Consider the following 19569-nt stretch of genomic DNA (forward strand, 5'->3'; position numbering starts at 1 on the left):
ACTCACGTTGGAGTAACCCTGGACGCAGAGCACCTGCTCCAGCAGGGCTGAGAAGCTGGAGAAGATGCCGACACCGCCCCCAAAACACAGGGCCAGGAGCACATAGGCCTTGTTCCTCACAAGCTGTGGGAGGGGTGCTGAGCCGGGACACAGGCCCCGAGAGGCCGGACCCAGGACACACAGGACGTGCGGGACTCACGGGACACACGAGACACAGGGACATGGAGGACACGGGGTGCACAGGACTCACCAGAAAGTAGGACACTGAGGACAACAGGACACACAGGACAGAGGCCCCAGAACCCAGTACATGCAGGACACACAGACTGGCAGCCAGGCCAGCTCCCTGCACCCAGCACCCAGCCCTGGGTACCCACCAGCTTCATCCCAGTGCAGAAACTCTGGGAGGAGGAGGAGGACTGGGAAGCCCCTGCGGAGGGTGGGCTGGGGGGCACACTCTCCCATAAGCATGTGGTGGCCAGCAGGCAGGCCAGGGCGGCAGGAAGGATGTAGATGCCCAGCTGGGGAGAGGTGTGGCTAAGTGAACATGTGGTACACAGACACACACCTGCAGATATGCCCCTTAGCCCACAGCCACACACCTTAACACACAGCCACACACCTGCACACAGCCACACACCTGCAGATATGCCCCTTAGCCCACAACCACACACCTTAACTCACAGCCACACACCTGCACATATGCCCCTTAACACACAGCCACACACCTGCACACAGCCACATACCTTAACACACAACCACACACCTGCACACGTGTCCATAAGTGCCTAATGTATGTCCCATATGTGTCCACATGTGCCCAAGTGCCCTATGCATGTTCCACATGTGCCCACATATGCCCGATGTGTGTCCCACACATGCCCCACAAGTGCCCGATGCATGTCCCACACGTGCACACACATGCCCCACAAGTGCCCGATGTGTGTCCCACACGTGCACACACATGCCCCACATGTACCCGATGTGTGTCCCACACTTGCCCCATAAGTGCCCGGTGTGTGTCCCACACGCACACACATGCCCCACATGTGCCTGATGCATGCCCCATACGTGCACACACGTGCCCCACAAGTGCCCGATGCGTGTCCCACACGTGCACAAAGGCACAAACGTGCGCACTGCAGCACTGGCTGAGCCCCTCACCATGATGGGGACATCGTTCTCCTCTCTGACCAGAGCAGGCGACAGCAGGTTGGCCACCAGGACGCCCAGCGGGTTTGCTGGACACAGACAGGGACGTCAGCTGGGCCCCCAGCACGGAGCCCCCAGCCGGGGTGGCCGCGTGGGGACTCACACATGGTGGCCACAGTGTTGGCCAAGGCTCGCTGGTGTTCGGGAAACCACAGGGCGGCCAGCTTGGCTGGAGAGAAGACCACCAGGGTCTGGGCCAGGGCACAGAGGCTCTGCCCGCCCAGGAGGAAGGCAAACGGGGCGCCGGGGGTCGGCAGCACGCAGGGCAGGGCTCGCAGCGCACTCCCCGCCACGTTCAGCCAGGCGCTCAGGAGCGTCTGCGGGGGGGGACACCATGCAGGAGCGTCTCGGGGGGGGGGGGGGGGGGGGGGGGACACCATGCAGGCACCAGGCAGGGCGAGGCCACGCCCCGAGTGCCCCTCCCACCCAGGCCCCGCCCACAGGAGGCCCGCGTAGGCTCCGCCCACTCGAGGCCCCACCCACGTGGCCCCTCCTGGGTGTAGGGACCGACTCACCGCCCAGCGCAGCCCAGCAGTGTCAAGAACCCAGGTGGCGCCCAGGCCCGCTGGGATGGACACCACGAGGTAGACCAGCGAGAGCCAGTTGATCTGCTCCATGGAGAGGAGGAAGCGCCGGGCCACCGTGTCAGCCACGGGAGCAAAGCTGAGCCACAGCTGTGGGGACATCGGGTATGGGGTCACGGGGTCAGGGGCCACAGGGACATCAAGTACAAGTATGGGAACATAGGTCACAGGAACATCTGATATGGATATATGGGTCACAGGGACATCAGGTATGGATGGATATATGGGTCACAGGGACATCCGGTATGGGGACATGGGTCACAGGGACATCAGGTATGGGGATATGGGTCACAGGACATCAGGTATGGGGACATGGGTCACAGGGACATCAGGTATGGGGACATGGGGACATGGGGACACAGGGACATCAGGTATGGGGACATGGGTCACAGGGACATCAGGTATGGATATATGGGTCACAGGGACATCAGGTATGGGGATATGGGGACATGGGGACACAGGGACATCAGGTATGGGGACATGGGTCACAGGGACATCCGGTATGGATATATGGGTCACAGGGACATCAGGTATGGGGATATGGGTCACAGGGGCATCAGGTATGGGGACATGGGTCACAGGGACATCAGGTATGGATATATGGGTCACAGGGACATCAGGTATGGGGACATAGGGACACAGGGACATCAGGTATGGGGATATGGGTCACAGGACATCAGGTATGGGGACATGGGTCACAGAGACATCAGGTATGGGGACATGGGTTACAGGGACATCAGGTATGGGAACATGGGTCACAGGACATCAGGTATGGGGACATGGGTCACAGGGACATCAGGTATGGGGACATGGGGACATGGGGACACAGGGACATCAGGTATGGGGACATGGGTCACAGGGACATCAGGTATGGATATATGGGTCACAGGGACATCAGGTATGGGGATATGGGTCACAGGGGCATCAGGTATGGGGACATGGGTCACAGGGACATCAGGTATGGATATATGGGTCACAGGGACATCAGGTATGGGGACTAGGGACACAGGGACATCAGGTATGGGGACATGGGACACAGGGACATCAGGTATGGGGACATGGGTCACAGGGACATCAGATATGGATATATGGGTCACAGGGACATCAGGTGTGAGGACATAGGGACACAGGGACATCAGGTATGGGGATATGGGTCACAGGGACATCAGGTATGGGGACATGGGTCACAGGGACATCAGGTATGGGGACATGGGTCACAGGGACATCAGGTATGGATATATGGGTCACAGGGACATCAGTATGAGGACATAGGGACACAGGGACATCAGGTATGGGGACATGGGTCACAGGGACATCAGGTAAGGGGAACTGGGGTCAGGCGACACAGGATATGGAGACACAGGGATATGATATGGGACATGGGGTAGTGGGCATGGATACAAGGGAAATGGTCATATAATAACATGAGTATAGCAGACATGGGGACTTGTACGTGAAGACGGTGGATACAGGTACGTGGGGACAGAGGGATATGGAGACAGTGGGTACTGGGGCATGGGGGTCAGCAAAATGGGGCAGTGGACACTGGGGCATGGGGGTCAGCAAAATGGGGCAGTGGACACTGGGGCATGGGGGTCAGCAAACATGGAGACAGTGGACACTGGGGCATGGGGGTCAGCAAAATGGGGCAGTGGACACTGGGGCATGGGGGTCAGCAAACATGGAGACAGTGGACACTGGGGCATGGGGTCAGCAAACATGGAGACAGTGGGCACTGGGGCATGGGGGTCAGCAAACATGGAGACAGTGGACACTGGGGGCATGGGGTTCAGCAAACATGGAGACAGTGGACACTGGGGCATGGGGGTCAGCAAACATGGAGACAGTGGGCACTGGGGCATGGGGGTCAGCAAACATGGAGACAGTGGACACTGGGGGCATGGGGTTCAGCAAACATGGAGACAGTGGACACTGGGGCATGGGGGTCAGCAAACATGGAGACAGTGGGCACTGGGGCACGGGGGTCAGCAAAATGGGGCAGTGGACACCGGGGCATGGGGGTCAGCAAACATGGAGACAGTGGACACTGGGGCATGGGGGTCAGCAAAATGGGGCAGTGGACACTGGGGCATGGGGGTCAGCAAACATGGAGACAGTGGACACTGGGGCATGGGGGTCAGCAAACATGGAGACAGTGGGCACTGGGGCATGGGGGTCAGCAAACATGGAGACAGTGGACACTGGGGGCATGGGGTTCAGCAAACATGGAGACAGTGGACACTGGGGCATGGGGGTCAGCAAACATGGAGACAGTGGGCACTGGGGCATGGGGGTCAGCAAACATGGAGACAGTGGACACTGGGGCATGGGGGTCAGCAAACATGGAGACAGTGGGCACTGGGGCATGGGGGTCAGCAAACATGGAGACAGTGGACACTGGGGGCATGGGGTTCAGCAAACATGGAGACAGTGGGCACTGGGGCATGGGGGTCAGCAAACATGGAGACAGTGGACACTGGGGGCAGTGGCTGCAGGTGTCAGTGCAGGTGGAGCAGCAGTAGACCCCTCCTCCTGTTGCCAAGAAATTGGGGTCATCCCTGAGAGGAGGGGTCAGCCTCAGCTAAAGGCCACAGGCTGGCCCTGGCCCTCACAGAGCAGGCCCTGTGGGCAGTCTGGGCAGAGGGACTGACCAGGTGCTGGCAGGTGAAGCTCCCGACCTGGGAGTCTGGGTGGCCAGGCTGACCTGGGAGAGGGGTAAGGGGGCAGAGCCCCTGGGGACACAAGTGGCCCAGGCAGGCCAGTCGCCCCTCAGTGTCTGGGCCACAGTCACTCTCTCTTCCCTTTTCCAGGACAGCTGGAGACGGGAGCCCCACCTTCCATGCCCCCAGTTCCTCCCCAGAGCTGGGAGCAGAGTCAGGCTATGGGTAAGAGACTGAGGACGAGCACGCAGGGGGACAGACAGGGGGACAGACAGGGGTTGCCCCCCAGGGTCTGTTGAGTGCTCCCTGCCCTGCCCTCCAGCCTCCCGGAGGCTCCAGGACATGGTCAGGGCTCCAAGCTGACCAGGACAGGTGTGTCCACTGCCGGATAGAGCACCTGGCCACAAACCTTCTTGTGGCCACTCAAAACTGCTGCCGGGGGCAGCCCCCACGCAAGTGGAGCCACAGCAGGGAGTCTCCAAGAGGAAAGAGCCACCCAGCCCCGCACTGCCCAGGCCACTCCAGTGGGAGCTGCCCCTGTGACTATGCTATGGTCACGGAGGCTGAGCTGGGCAGAAGGCTCCTCCTGGGACAAGAGGGCAGGGGGCGGTGCTGTGGCCTCCAGCCCACCATCCCAGACCCAGAGCCCATCCATCCCAATCCCTGTAGGCAGGGGCACCCACCCACACTGACCAGTCCCCACCCCTTACTGTGGCATTGGAGCAGCTGAGCAGGCTGACCACCAGCAGGAAGAGCCAGCGGCGCCGGTATATGCGGTAGCCACCCCGCCCAGAATTCAGGGCTGGGCCGTCTTCATCCCCTGGCAGCCCGGACATTGCAGCTCCCACAGATGTTTCTGAGAGACCAGACAGCCAGCCTGCTGGGGGAAGCAGCCAGGACAGCCCAGGAGGAGGAGCAGGGGAAGGAGCAGGGGGAGGACCTTCCTAGGAGGAGGAGCTGGGGCCTCCAGAAAGTGTCACCATACAGGCCCACAGTGGCCTCAGCCCTGTCCACAGCCTCACGTCCCCATGTCCTGAGGCCACAGACACTGTAGTCTGGGGACAGGCCAGCAGGCAGCCTGTGTGACACAGGACACAGCCAGGGAACCCCCTGAAGGCCAGGTGGAGTGGACAAGAGTTACCAGACAGATGCCTACACAGTCCATGAGAAGACGGAGGAGGTGGGAGTGGGTGGGCCTGAGTCCCGTCTCCTGATGGTACGGTGGGTACATGCTGAGAGCCTGTGTCCACCCCACTGTACCTTGGGCCAACATTCCCCGAGATGCTGCCTTTGTGGGTGGTGTTGCCTGTGAGTTCAGGACTCCCAGAAGCCGTGCTCTGTGTCTGGCCTCAGCCGACGCCCTACAGTGTGACCTGAGCACCACTGGCCCACTTTTCCTTCAGAGAGCGAGTGAGTCCCATGCACTGGCCTTCCCCAGGTGCTGGCTGGAAGACAGGCCTCTCACGTACTGGGTGAGTAGGGTCTCAGAGTAGGCGCTCTGCTCCTCCACCAACCTCCTCAGCTGATTCTGCGCTTTCTTTATCTTGTCCTTTATTCCTTTCTTACTAGAGTCCTGCTCAGCTCTAGCTGATGGTAGTGCTGGGGACTGAACCTGGGACCTCAGAACCTCAGGCAGGAGAGTCTTCTGCAGAACCACCACCCACTTACCTGCCCCCCAATTCCTTATTTTTATATTTTCGTGAGTGAATGGGGAGGGAAAGGGAGACACACCACGGCCCTGTTCTGCCCCCAGGAGCTCCCCAGCTCCCAGCTCTGTCCTGGGCTCACCTTGGTGTGGGGAACAGCCTAGGACCCTGCACAGGAAGGTGTATGTCCTGGGCTCACCTTGGTGAGGGGAACAGCCTGGGCCCTGCACAGAAAGGTGTATGTCCTGGGCTCACCTTGGTGAGGGGAACAGCCTAGGACCCTGCACAGGAAGGTGTATGTCCTGGGCTCACCTTGGTGAGGGGAACAGCCTGGGCCCTGCACAGGAAGGTGTATGTCCTGGGCTCACCTTGGTGAGGGGAACAGCCTGGGCCCTGCACAGGAAGGTGTATGTCCTGGGCTCACCTTGGTGAGGGGAACAGCCTGGGCCCTGCACAGGAAGGTGTATGTTCTGCTCACTATGATGTGTGCACTCAACCAGGTGCGCCAACATCCGGCCCCAGGAGAAACTTGATTTTGAAAAATCACATAATGCGATCTTCTATTCATTTGGAAAGGTGACTTGCTCCATGCTCACATTTATAAAAACTGCTTGGCGGCTGGGTGGTAGTGCAGCAGGTTAAGCGCCTGTGGCGCAAAGCGCAAAGACCGGAGTAAGAATCCCGGTTCAAGCCCCTGGCTCCCCACCTGCAGGGGAGTTGCTTCACAGGTGGTGAAGCAGGTCTGCAGGTGTCTGCTTTTCTCTCCCTCTCTCTGTCTTCCCCTCCTCTCTCCATTTCTCTCTGTCCTATCCAACAATGAACAACGTCAACAATGGCAATAATAATAACCACAACGAGGCTAAAACAACAAGGGCAACAAAAGGGGGAAAGGATGGCCTCCAGGAGCGGTGGATTCGTGGTGCAGGCACCGAGCCCAGCAATAACCCTGGAGGAAAAGTAAATAAATAAATAATAAAATAAGTGAAAATAAATAAATAAATAAAACTTATGGAGGGGGCTAGGCGGTAGCTCAGCGGGGTAAGTGCACATGACACGAAACTCAAGGACCCGCATAAGGATCCTGGTTCGAGCCCCTGGCTCCCCACCTGCAGGGAGTCACTTCACAGGAGGTGAAGCAGGTCTGCAGGTGTCTTTCTCTCCCCCTCTCTGTCTTCCCCTCCTCTCTCCATTTCTCTCTGTCCTATCCAACAACGACAATAACTAGAGCAACAAAATAGGAAAAATGGACTCCAAGAGCAGTGGATTCATAGTGCAGGCACTAAGCCCCAACAATAACCCTAGGGAAAAAAATAAACTGCTTAATTTAATTTGGGACAAACCCCTTCCACACAGTCATCCGAAAGGTGCAGGCACGACACAGGCAAGGTGCTGTGGCCTGTCCTCTCCAGCCGCAGAGGGCAAGTCCTCCACTGGGCACGTAGGTCCTGCAGACATAGAGCCCAGTGAAACCTCAACCACAGAAACCAGAGAGTGGCCCCCAATCTCTGTGCCTCCTTCACCATGACGCAAAGGCCCAGAGCTGAGACAGTGCAGGACAGGGAGGCCGGGGAAGCCCTTCTGCTTCCTCCCTCTCTCAGACCCTGGTCCTGTAGCTGTTATCTGCCCCCCAGCTGTTATCTGCCCCTCAGCTGTTATCTGCCCCCAGCTGTTATCTGCCCCCAGCTGTTATCTGCCCCCCAGCTGTTATCTGCCCCCTCAGCTGTTATCTGCCCCTCAGCTGTTATCTGCCCCCAGCTGTTATCTGCCCCTCAGCTGTTATCTGCCCCTCAGCTGTTATCTGCCCCCTCAGCTGTTATCTGCCCCCAGCTGTTATCTGCCCCTCAGCTGTTATCTGCCCCCAGCTGTTATCTGCCCCCAGCTGTTATCTGCCCCTCAGCTGTTATCTGCCCCCCAGCTGTTATCTGCCCCCCAGCTGTTAATCTGCCCCTCAGCTGTTATCTGCCCCCAGCTGTTATCTGCCCCCTCAGCTGTTATCTGCCCCTCAGCTGTTATCTGCCCCCAGCTGTTATCTGCCCCTCAGCTGTTATCTGCCCCCAGCTGTTATCTGCCCCCAGCTGTTATCTGCCCCTCAGCTGTTATCTGCCCCCCAGCTGTTATCTGCCCCCCAGCTGTTAATCTGCCCCTCAGCTGTTATCTGCCCCCAGCTGTTATCTGCCCCCTCAGCTGTTATCTGCCCCTCAGCTGTTATCTGCCCCCAGCTGTTATCTGCCCCCAGCTGTTATCTGCCCCCAGCTGTTATCTGCCCCCAGCTGTTATCTGCCCCCCAGCTGTTATCTGCCCCCCAGCTGTTATCTGCCCCTCAGCTGTTATCTGCCCCTCAGCTGTTATCTGCCCCCAGCTGTTATCTGCCCCCAGCTGTTATCTGCCCCCAGCTGTTATCTGCCCCCTCAGCTGTTATCTGCCCCTCAGCTGTTATCTGCCCCCCAGCTGTTATCTGCCCCTCAGCTGTTATCTGCCCCTCAGCTGTTATCTGCCCCCTCAGCTGTTATCTGCCCCCAGCTGTTATCTGCCCCCCAGCTGTTATCTGCCCCTCAGCTGTTATCTGCCCCTCAGCTGTTATCTGCCCCCCAGCTGTTATCTGCCCCCTCAGCTGTTATCTGCCCCCAGCTGTTATCTGCCCCCCAGCTGTTATCTGCCCCTCAGCTGTTATCTGCCCCTCAGCTGTTATCTGCCCCCAGCTGTTATCTGCCCCCTCAGCTGTTATCTGCCCCTCAGCTGTTATCTGCCCCCAGCTGTTATCTGCCCCCAGCTGTTATCTGCCCCCAGCTGTTATCTGCCCCCCAGCTGTTATCTGCCCCCAGCTGTTATCTGCCCCCAGCTGTTATCTGCCCCCAGCTGTTATCTGCCCCCTCAGCTGTTATCTGCCCCCAGCTGTTATCTGCCCCCAGCTGTTATCTGCCCCCCAGCTGTTATCTGCCCCCTCAGCTGTTATCTGCCCCTCAGCTGTTATCTGCCCCCAGCTGTTATCTGCCCCCTCAGCTGTTATCTGCCCCTCAGCTGTTATCTGCCCCTCAGCTGTTATCTGCCCCTCAGCTATTATCTGCCCCTCAGCTGTTATCTGCCCCCAGCTGTTATCTGCCCCCTCAGCTGTTATCTACCCCCCAGCCGTTATCTGCCCCCAGCTGTTATCTGCCCCCAGCTGTTATCTGCCCCCAGCTGTTATCTGCCCCCCAGCTATTATCTGCCCCCCAGCTGTTATCTGCCCCTCAGCTGTTATCTGCCCCTCAGCTGTTATCTGCCCCTCAGCTGTGACCTGCCCCCAGCTGTTATGTGCCCCCCCAGCTGTTATCTGCCCCCTCAGCTGTTATCTGCCCCTCAGCTGTTATCTGCCCCTCAGCTGTTATCTGCCCCCAGCTGTTATCTGCCCCTCAGCTGTTATCTGCCCCCAGCTGTTATCTGCCCCCTCAGCTGTTATCTGCCCCCCCAGCTGTTATCTGCCCCCCCAGCTGTACAGCCAGGAGCCCTCTGTCCAAACCCAACCCCAGAATGAGGTGCCTACAGGTATAAACATGGGGGTTCCACTTCCCCCAGCATCCCCTCCCCCTCCATCCCACTGGATAGTCTGCCCCCACCCTGTGGGCCTGATCCCTCCTACGGGCAGGTGCCTCTGGGCCCATGACGGAAGGAGCTGCATGACACAGCCTGTCCTGTCTGGAGCGCTGAAGGGGGGTGCTGACACCTGTGGCCACTGGGCCTGAATAAGTGGACCAGAATGTAGATACCCTGCCTCGCCCCTGCACGCGGGGGTGCCCACACCTGTGCCGGCTTGTTTATGGGAGGTTGTGGCCAGGGCAAAAGGCTGGGCCTCCTCAGGGTGGGGCCACCACCACGTCCTGGCAGCAAGTCCCTGGCATCTGGAGTGACTCCTGACAGGGCACCTGGTTCTGGGGTCCATGCGCCACGGGAGGGACCCAGAAGCGGGGTGTGACTCCCCCGTCTGCCATCTTCACCTCAAACAGCAGTGGGGCTCACACTGCCTCAGCCCGGGCCAGCGATGGTGCCAGAACAGAAAAGTGCAGAGCTGTGTGTGTGCAGCACTGTGACTCCGCTACTGCCTGCTGCCGCTGCCCCATTTTCATTCCAGAGAGAGAGAGAGAGAGAGGGAGAGGGAGAGAGGGAGAGAGCAACATTAGAACCTATGCTAGAGTGATGCTCTGGTTCTCCAACTGATACAAGACAGGCCGGGAGAAGGAAGGAGAGAAGGAGCCAGACTGGACGCCCAGCAGGACCACAGCTGCCCTTCACAGATGCTAGTGGTGCTGACAGTGTCACCACGGGCAGAGGGAGAGGCCTCGGGGGACATGCGTCCAAGAGTGAGGCCCAGGGGCCGTGGCCTATGGCTGTAGCCACAGGGGTGGGGGTAGCAACCAGGACGCCATTGCCAGATGGCAGAAACTAGAGGCCTCTTCTGAGGAGCTGCCATGAAGATGGGGCGAGGAACTTGGCAGGCAGGAGAAAGCTGGCAGCCCTGACCGGCCCACTGCGCCCACCACCAGCACCAGGGCCCCCACCCTATGGAGAGGAAGAGGCAGCCAGGGGCAGACAGGCCTCAGCTCCCTGGCTCGGGCCTGCTGTGCTCAGGTGAGCGGGCACTGAGGCCCTGGCCTCCCCTCAGCCCCTCAGGCTTCGAGATGCAGGTTGTCCTTGAGGAGGGGAGCAGGGCAGCACCCTGAGGAGGCGAGGGCCACCCCCGGGAGGACGCCAGCTGCGCACCCAGCATGGCTTGCAAGGCCCCTTCCCTCTGGGCTCTCCTGGACCCAGGATGTCCACACATGGGGCCCTGGCCGCCCCTCTGCAGACACGGGGTCATGCGCTCACGCCTCCTGCTCCTGCTCCAGACCCTCCGCAGCCTGCAGAAGCCTTGCCGCGGGGGCAGCCCAGCAGCCTGCAGAAACCATAATGCGGGGGCAGCCCTGCAGCCTGCAGAAGCCTTGCCGCGGGGCACCCCAGCAGCCTGCAGAAACCATAACGCGGGGGCAGCCCTGCAGCCTGCAGAAGCCTTGAGGCGGGACACCCCAGCAGCCTGCAGAAACCATAATGCGGGGGCAGCCCTGCAGCCTGCAGAAGCCTTGCCGCGGGGGCAGCCCTGCAGCCTGCAGAAACCATAATGCGGGGGCAGCCCTGCAGCCTGCAGAAGCCTTGCCGCGGGCACCCCAGCAGCCTGCAGAAACCATAACGCGGGGGCAGCCCTGCAGCCTGCAGAAGCCTTGAGGCGGGACACCCCTGCAGCCTGCAGAAACCATAACGCGGGGGCAGCCCTGCAGCCTGCAGAAGCCTTGCCGCGGGGCAGCCCTGCACCCCAGCCAGACCGCCAGGCCCACCCTTCCTTTCACTTTATTTATTTACTTATGTGATGTTGATTTATGTATTCCCTTTTGTTGCCCTTGTTCTGTTGTTGTAGTTACTATTGTTACTATTGTTGCCGTTGTTGTTGGACAGGACAGAGAGAAATGGAGAGAGGAGGGGAAGGCAGAGAGGGGGAGAGAAAGACAGACACCTGCAGACCTGCTTCACCACCTGGGAAGCGACTCCCTCCCCTGCAGGTGGGCAGCCGGGGGCTCGAACCCGGATCCTTCCGCCGGTTTTATCTTATTTTTACTGTTATTTTTGTTTTACCTTTAAAAGCTTTTACTACAAAAACACTCATGCGGTACCCCTCCAGTACCGTCCCCTCCTCAGAACCGCAAAATCGGGGTCACCGCTTCCGGGAAGCTTAGCGGCACCCTCTGTGCACCTCTCTCCGCAGCGCCTCTTCCTCGAGCCACTAGCCCTCGCCCGCTCTGTACGGGTCCCCCCGGGACGCTCACCACCCGACCCCACCGACACCCGCGGCCCTGACACCTAGGACGACCTGGCAGCAGGAGCGCCAGCCCCCTCCCACCAGCCCCCCGCCCAAAGACCACGAGATGGCCCCGCCCACCTAGCTCCGCCCACGGGCCGCGAGATGGCCCCGCCCACCTAGCTCCGCCCATGGGAGCGAGCTGAACCCGCCCCACACCCCGCCCACCAGGCTCCGCCCACGGACCGCGAGATGGCCCCGCCCATGGGACCCTGAGCTTCTTCTAGCGTTTGCCCTTCTTCCGTAGCCAGTCAACAGCGTCAGGTTGAATCTGATGTAAAGTTTCGAGACCTCCTTTGAATCTGGAGAGGTGGCAGTCGTTGACTATGTGGATCATAGTCTGTCTGGGGCCGCAGGGGCGGTTCGGGTCGTCTCTGGCTCCCCAGCGATGGAACATAGCGGCGCACCGGCCATGGCCTGTTCAATAGCGATTGAGGAGAGCCCAGTCATAACGTGCTAGGTCAAAGCCGGGTTGACGCTCGCAGGGGTCTGTGATGAGGTGTTTGTTCTTTACCTCAGCTGACTGCCAACTCTGTTTCCAAGAGTCTGGAACAGAGAAGTTCAGTGTAGGCGTAGGGGACCAGATTGGGTGACGAGACGTCAAGCGTTGGACAGGGTGGGCGAAGATATCCGCGTATATTGGCAGGTCCGGTCGAGCGTAGACGTGGGAAATGAACTTAGATGATGCCGCATCCCGACGAATATCTGGCGGGGCGGTGTGGCTAAGAACTGGCAGCCATGGAACCGGGGTGGAACGGATGGTTCCAGAAATGATCCTCATGGAGGAATATAATTTGGAATCGACCAAGTGGACATGGGGGCTACGGAACCATACTGGGGCACAGTATTCTGCAGTGGAATAGCATAATGCCAGAGAGGATGATCGTAGTGTGGAAGCGCTCGCGCCCCATGAGGAGCTGGCCAGTCTTGCAATGATGTGATTCCTCGCCCCACCTGAACCCGCCCCACGCCCCGCCCACCTGGCTCCGCCCACGAGACCAGGAGCTGACCCGCCCACGCCCCGCCCACCTGGCACCGCCCACGGGACCAGGAGCTGACCCGCACACGCCCCGCCCACATGGCTCCGCCCACGGGACCGAGAACTGGCCCCGCCCCACGCCCCGCCCCCACGGCAGACCCCAACCAACGCGTAAACACGTCCCTCTTCCCCTTTCCGCGTCCACCAACTTCCGGGGACGCCCCCCAGCGGCCGCACCCTCCAAATCCCCCCGCCCAGCAGACAAGATGCGCCGGCACTCTGACTCTGTCCAATCCAGGCCCACTGACCCCGGCCCTCAGCTCCCCCATTTGCCCAGTTTCCTCCCCTCCCCAGCTGAAGACAATCGTCCTCCAGGCCACGCCCAGTGACGACGAGACACGCCCCTGTGTCCCCACCCACTGTCCCTCACTTAGCCGCGTGCACCGGGGCTCTCGGACCCGCCATAGCCCGCCGGTAGCGACAAGCCCGACCACAGGGCCCCGCCCACTATTCGCCTCTAAAGCGACGCGGACGCGCCTGCGCACTCTGGCCCTGCACGCCAAGTCCCGCCCAGTGGAGACGGCCGCGCCCACACGCCCCGCCCCCGGGTCCCTTATGGACCCTCCCACCCCCGGACGCCGAGTGCGCCTGCGCACACCGGCCCCGCCCAGCCCGCAGCGCCCCGCCCCGCCCCGGCGCGGGGGGGAACGTGCAGCGCGCATGCTCCCGGCGCGCAGCTCCCGACGCGGCGCTCGGCTGTGCTCGGGCATTTCCGCCTCTTTGTTTTAAACTCCGGACGGCTTTTTTCTCCGGCTCCGGGGGGACCCCGAGGGAGCGGCGTCCCCTCCCCGCCCCGCGCGGCCCCGCGAGCGCACGAGCCCCCGCCGCCCACAGGTCAGTCCCGGCCCCCGCCAGGCCGGCCGCGCGCGCCGCGTACTCGGACCCCGACACGGACCCGGAACCGGACCCGCCGGACCCGGACCCCGAGCGCGGCCGGCGCATGGTCCCCGGCGGGCGGGGCTCCCGGAGAGGGGGCGCTAGGGGTGACCCCGGGGTCACCAGCCGAAAGACCAGGGACGAGGTCAGAGGGGCAGGGCCCGGGGTCAGGGAGCAGGGCCCGAGGTCGAGGGGCAGGAATCCAGGTCAGGGGGCAGGTGCAGGGGACACTGGGGGTCAGGGGTCAGGACCCGAGACAGAGGTGGGCTGGTCAGTGAGGGGCCAGGCTCAGACGTGGGTCTGGGGCAGGCGTGTGGGGTGACACCAGGCTGAGGGTGTGAGGCGCAGTGGGTCTGGGGCAGGCGTGTGGGGTGACACCAGGCTGAGGGGTGTGAGGGACAGTGACCTGGGGCAGGCGTGTGGGGTGACACCAGGCTGAGGGTGTGAGGGGCAGTGACCTGGGGCAGGCGTGTGGGGTGACACCAGGCTGAGGGTGTGAGGGGCAGTGGGTCTGGGTCAGGCATGTGGGCGACACCAGGCTGAGGGGTGTGAGGGGCTGTGGCCTGGGGCAGGCGTGTGGGGTGACACCAGGCTGAGGGGTGTGAGGGGCAGTGGGTCTGGGTCAGGCGTGTGGGGTGACACCAGGCTGAGGGGTGTGAGGGGCAGTGTGTCTGGGGCAGGCGTGTGGGGTGACACCAGGCTGAGGGGTGTGAGGGGCAGTGGTCTGGGGCAGGCGTGTGGGGTGACACCAGGCTGAGGGGTGTGAGGGGCAGTGGCCTGGGGCAGGCGTGTTGGGTGACACCAGGCTGAGTGTGAGGGGCAGTGGGTCTGGGGCAGGCGTGTGGGGTGACACCAGGCTGAGGGGTGTGAGGGGCAGTGGGTCTGGGGCAGGCGTGTGGGGTGACACCAGGCTGAGGGGTGTGAGGGGCAGTGACCTGGGGCAGGCGTGTGGGGTGACACCAGGCTGAGGGTGTGAGGGGCAGTGGGTCTGGGGCAGGCGTGTGGGGTGACACCATGCTGAGGGGTGTGAGGGGCAGTGTGTCTGGGGCAGGCGTGTGGGGTGACACCAGGCTGAGGGTGTGAGGGGCAGTGGTCTGGGGCAGGCGTGTGGGGTGACACCAGGCTGAGGGTGTGAGGGGCAGTGGGTCTGGGTCAGGCATGTGGGCGACACCAGGCTGAGGGGTGTGAGGGGCTGTGGCCTGGGGCAGGCGTGTGGGGTGACACCAGGCTGAGTGTGAGGGGCAGTGGGTCTGGGGCAGGCGTGTGGGGTGACACCAGGCTGAGGGGTGTGAGGGGCAGTGGGTCTGGGGCAGGCGTGTGGGGTGACACCAGGCTGAGGGGTGTGAGGGGCAGTGGGTCTGGGACAGGCGTGTGGGTGACACCAGGCTGAGGCTGTGAGGCGCAGTGGGTGTGGGGCAGGCGTGTGGGGTGACACCAGGCTGAGGGGTGTGAGGGGCAGTGGGTCTGGGGCAGGCGTGTGGGGTGACACCAGGCTGAGGGGTGTGAGGGGCAGTGGTCTGGGGCAGGCGTGTTGGGGTGACACCAGGCTGAGGGTGTGAGGGGCAGTGGGTCTGGGACAGGCGTGTGGGTGACACCAGGCTGAGGCTGTGAGGCGCAGTGGGTGTGGGGCAGGCGTGTGGGGTGACACCAGGCTGAGGGGTGTGAGGGATAGTGACCTGGGGCAGGCGTGTGGGTGACACCAGGCGGAGGGGTGTGAGGGGCAGTGGGTCTGGGGCAGGCGTGTGGGGTGACACCATGCTGAGGGGTGTGAGGGGCAGTGTGTCTGGGGCAGGCGTGTGGGGTGACACCAGGCTGAGGGTGTGAGGGGCAGTGGTCTGGGGCAGGCGTGTGGGGTGACACCAGGCTGAGGGTGTGAGGGGCAGTGGGTCTGGGGCAGGCGTGTGGGGTGACACCAGGCTGAGGGGTGTGAGGGGCAGTGACCTGGGGCAGGCGTGTGGGTGACACCAGGCTGAGGGTGTGAGGCGCAGTGGGTCTGGGGCAGGCGTGTGGGGTGACACCAGGCTGAGGGTGTGAGGGGCAGTGGTCTGGGACAGGCGTGTGGGTGACACCAGGCTGAGGGGTGTGAGGGGCAGTGACCTGGGGCAGGCGTGTGGGGTGACACCAGGCTGAGGGTGTGAGGGACAGTGACCTGGGGCAGGCGTGTGGGGTGACACCAGGCTGAGGGGTGTGAGGGACAGTGTGTCTGGGGCAGGCGTGTGGGGTGACACCAGGCTGAGGGGTGTGAGGGGCAGTGGGTCTGGGGCAGGCGTGTGGGTGACACCAGGCTGAGGGGTGTGAGGGGCAGTGACCTGGGGCAGGCGTGTGGGGTGACACCAGGCTGAGGGGTGTGAGGGGCAGTGGTCTGGGGCAGGTTTGTGGGTGACATCAGGCTGAGGGGTGTGAGGGACAGTGACCTGGGGCAGGCGTGTGGGGTGACACCAGGCTGAGGGGTGTGAGGGGCAGTGTGTCTGGGGCAGGCGTGTGGGGTGACACCAGGCTGAGGGGTGTGAGGGGCAGTGGGTCTGGGGCAGGCGTGTGGGTGACACCAGGCTGAGGGTGTGAGGGGCAGTGGGTCTGGGGCAGGCGTGTGGGGTGACACCAGGCTGAGGGGTGTGAGGGACAGTGTGTCTGGGGCAGGCGTGTGGGGTGACACCAGGCTGAGGGTGTGAGGGGCAGTGGGTCTGGGGCAGGCGTGTGGGGTGACACCAGGCTGAGGGTTTGAGGGGCAGTGGGTCTGGGGCAGGCGTGTGGGTGACATCAGGCTGAGGGGTGTGAGGGACAGTGACCTGGGGCAGGCGTGTGGGGTGACACCAGGCTGAGTGTGAGGGGCAGTGTGTCTGGGGCAGGCGTGTGGGGTGACACCAGGTTGAGGGGTGTGAGGGACAGTGTGTCTGGGGCAGGCGTGTGGGGTGACACCAGGCTGAGGGGTGTGAGGGGCAGTGACCTGTGGCAGGCGTGTGGGGAGACACCAGGCTGAGGGTGTGAGGGGCAGTGACCTGGGGCAGGCGTGTGGGTGACATCAGGCTGAGGGGTGTGAGGGACAGTGTGTCTGGGGCAGGCGTGTGGGGTGACACCAGGCTGAGGGTGTGAGGGGCAGTGGGTCTGGGGCAGGCGTGTGGGTGACATCAGGCTGAGGGGTGTGAGGGACAGTGACCTGGGGCAGGCGTGTGGGGTGACACCAGGCTGAGTGTGAGGGGCAGTGTGTCTGGGGCAGGCGTGTGGGGTGACACCAGGTTGAGGGGTGTGAGGGACAGTGTGTCTGGGGCAGGCGTGTGGGGTGACACCAGGCTGAGGGGTGTGAGGGGCAGTGAACTGGGACAGGCGTGTGGGGTGACACCAGGCTGAGGGTGTGAGGGGCAGTGGTCTGGGGCAGGCGTGTGGGTGACACCAGGCTGAGGGTGTGAGGGGCAGTGGGTCTGGGGCAGGCGTGTGGGGAGACACCAGGCTGAGGGTGTGAGGGGCAGTGACCTGGGGCAGGCGTGTGGGTGACACCAGGCTGAGGGTGTGAGGGACAGTGACCTGGGGCAGGCGTGTGGGTGACACCAGGCTGAGGGGTGTGAGGGGCAGTGGCCTGGGGCAGGCGTGTGGGTGACACCAGGCTGAGGGGTGTGAGGGGCAGTGACCTGGGGCAGGCGTGTGGGGAGACACCAGGCTGAGGGTGTGAGGGGCAGTGGCCTGGGGCAGGCGTGTGGGTGACACCAGGCTGAGGGTGTGAGGGGCAGTGGCCTGGGGCAGGCGTGTGGGGTGACACCAGGCTGAGGGTGTGAGGGGCAGTGTGTCTGCGGCAGGCATGTGGGGTGACACCATGCTGAGGGGTGTGAGGGTCAGTGTGTCTGGGGCAGGCGTGTGGGGTGACACCAGGCTGAGGGTGTGAGGGGCAGTGAACTGGGACAGGCGTGTGGGGTGACACCAGGCTGAGGGTGTGAGGGGCAGTGTGTCTGGGGCAGGCGTGTGGGTGACACCAGGCTGAGGGGTGTGAGGGGCAGTGGGTCTGGGGCAGGCGTGTGGGTGACACCAGGCTGAGGGTGTGAGGGGCAGTGTGTCTGGGGCAGGCGTGTGGGGTGACACCAGGCTGAGGGGTGTGAGGGACAGTGTGTCTGGGGCAGGCGTGTGGGGTGACACCAGGCTGAGGGTGTGAGGGGCAGTGGGTCTGGGGCAGGCGTGTGGGTGACATCAGGCTGAGGGGTGTGAGGGACAGTGACCTGGGGCAGGCGTGTGGGGTGACACCAGGCTGAGTGTGAGGGGCAGTGTGTCTGGGGCAGGCGTGTGGGGTGACACCAGGTTGAGGGGTGTGAGGGACAGTGTGTCTGGGGCAGGTGTGTGGGTGACACCAGGCTGAGGGTGTGAGGGGCAGTGACCTGGGGCAGGCGTGTGGGGTGACACCATGCTGAGGGGTGTGAGGGGCAGTGGGTCTGGGGCAGGCGTGTGGGTGACACCAGGCTGAGGGTGTGAGGGGCAGTGGGTCTGGGGCAGGAGTGTGGGGTGACACCAGGCTGAGGGGTGTGAGGGACAGTGTGTCTGGGGCAGGCGTGTGGGGTGACACCAGGCTGAGGGTGTGAGGGGCAGTGGGTCTGGGGCAGGCGTGTGGGTGACATCAGGCTGAGGGGTGTGAGGGACAGTGACCTGGGGCAGGCGTGTGGGGTGACACCAGGCTGAGTGTGAGGGGCAGTGTGTCTGGGGCAGGCGTGTGGGGTGACACCAGGCTGAGGCTGTGAGGGGCAGTGGGTCTGGGGCAGGCGTGTGGGGTGACACCAGGCTGAGGGTGTGAGGGGCAGTGTGTCTGGGGCAGGCGTGTGGGGTGACACCAGGCTGAGGGGTGTGAGGGGCAGTGTGTCTGGGGCAGGCGTGTGGGTGACATCAGGCTGAGGGGTGTGAGGGGCAGTGACCTGGGGCAGGCGTGTGGTGACACCAGGCTGAGGGTGTGAGGGGCAGTGGGTCTGGGGCAGGTGTGTGGGGTGACACCAGGCTGAGGGTGTGAGGGGCAGTGACCTGGGGCAGGCGTGTGGGGTGACACCAGGCTGAGGGTGTGAGGGACAGTGACCTGGGGCAGGCGTGTGGGGTGACACCAGGCTGAGGGGTGTGAGGGAGAGTGACCTGGGGCAGGCGTGTGGGGTGACACCAGGCTGAGGGGTGTGAGGGGCAGTGGCCTGGGGCAGGCGTGTGGTGACACCAGGCTGAGGGTGTGAGGGGCAGTGGGTCTGGGGCAGGTGTGTGGGGTGACACCAGGCTGAGGGTGTGAGGGGCAGTGACCTGGGGCAGGCGTGTGGATGACACCAGGCTGAGGGGTGTGAGGGGCAGTGGGTCTGGGGCAGGTGTGTGGGGTGACACCAGGCTGAGGGTGTGAGGGGCAGTGACCTGGGGCAGGCGTGTGGGTGACACCAGGCTGAGGGGTGTGAGGGGCAGTGGGTCTGGGGCAGGCGTGTGGGGTGACACCAGGCTGAGGGTGTGAGGGGCAGTGGTCTGGGGCAGGCATGTGGGGAGACATCAGGCTGAGGGGTGTGAGGGGCAGTGACCTGGGGCAGGCGTGTGGGGTGACACCAGGCGGAGGGGTGTGAGGGGCAGTGGGTCTGGGGCAGGCGTGTGGGGTGACACCAGGCTGAGGGGTGTGAGGGGCAGTGGGTCTGGGGCAGGCGTGTGGGGTGACACCAGGCTGAGGGTGTGAGGGGCAGTGACCTGGGGCAGGCGTGTGGGG

General features: G+C 62.9%; 2 protein-coding genes across 6 annotated transcripts in view; one reads left to right on the top strand and one right to left on the bottom strand.

The window, feature by feature from the left end:
- Positions 1–6: 6 nt before the first annotated feature.
- On the bottom strand, positions 7–5681 carry SLC49A3 (solute carrier family 49 member 3; the record flags this gene model as incomplete). Its single annotated transcript, XM_060184509.1, has 6 exons — positions 5167–5681; positions 1728–1886; positions 1316–1529; positions 1165–1241; positions 378–521; positions 7–123 (listed from the first exon to the last, which is right to left on the bottom strand). Coding segments are annotated over exons 1-6 (837 nt in total), but the record flags the coding sequence as incomplete, so codon positions are not given.
- Positions 5682–13659: 7978 nt separating this feature from the next.
- Positions 13660–19569, top strand: part of PCGF3 (polycomb group ring finger 3) — a 41766-nt gene continuing 35856 nt past the window's right edge. For 3 of the 5 annotated variants that reach the window (XR_009548068.1, XM_060184510.1, XM_060184511.1), the window contains exon 1: positions 13661–13835. The gene's annotated coding sequence lies outside the window, so the exon portion shown is untranslated. Of the gene's footprint in view, positions 13836–19569 lie in introns of all 5 variants that reach the window. The other 2 variants (XM_060184512.1, XM_060184513.1) reach the window with 2 other exon arrangements.

This window comes from Erinaceus europaeus, unplaced genomic scaffold (genome assembly GCF_950295315.1).
Source record: "Erinaceus europaeus unplaced genomic scaffold, mEriEur2.1 scaffold_759, whole genome shotgun sequence".
Lineage (NCBI taxonomy): Eukaryota > Metazoa > Chordata > Mammalia > Eulipotyphla > Erinaceidae > Erinaceus > Erinaceus europaeus.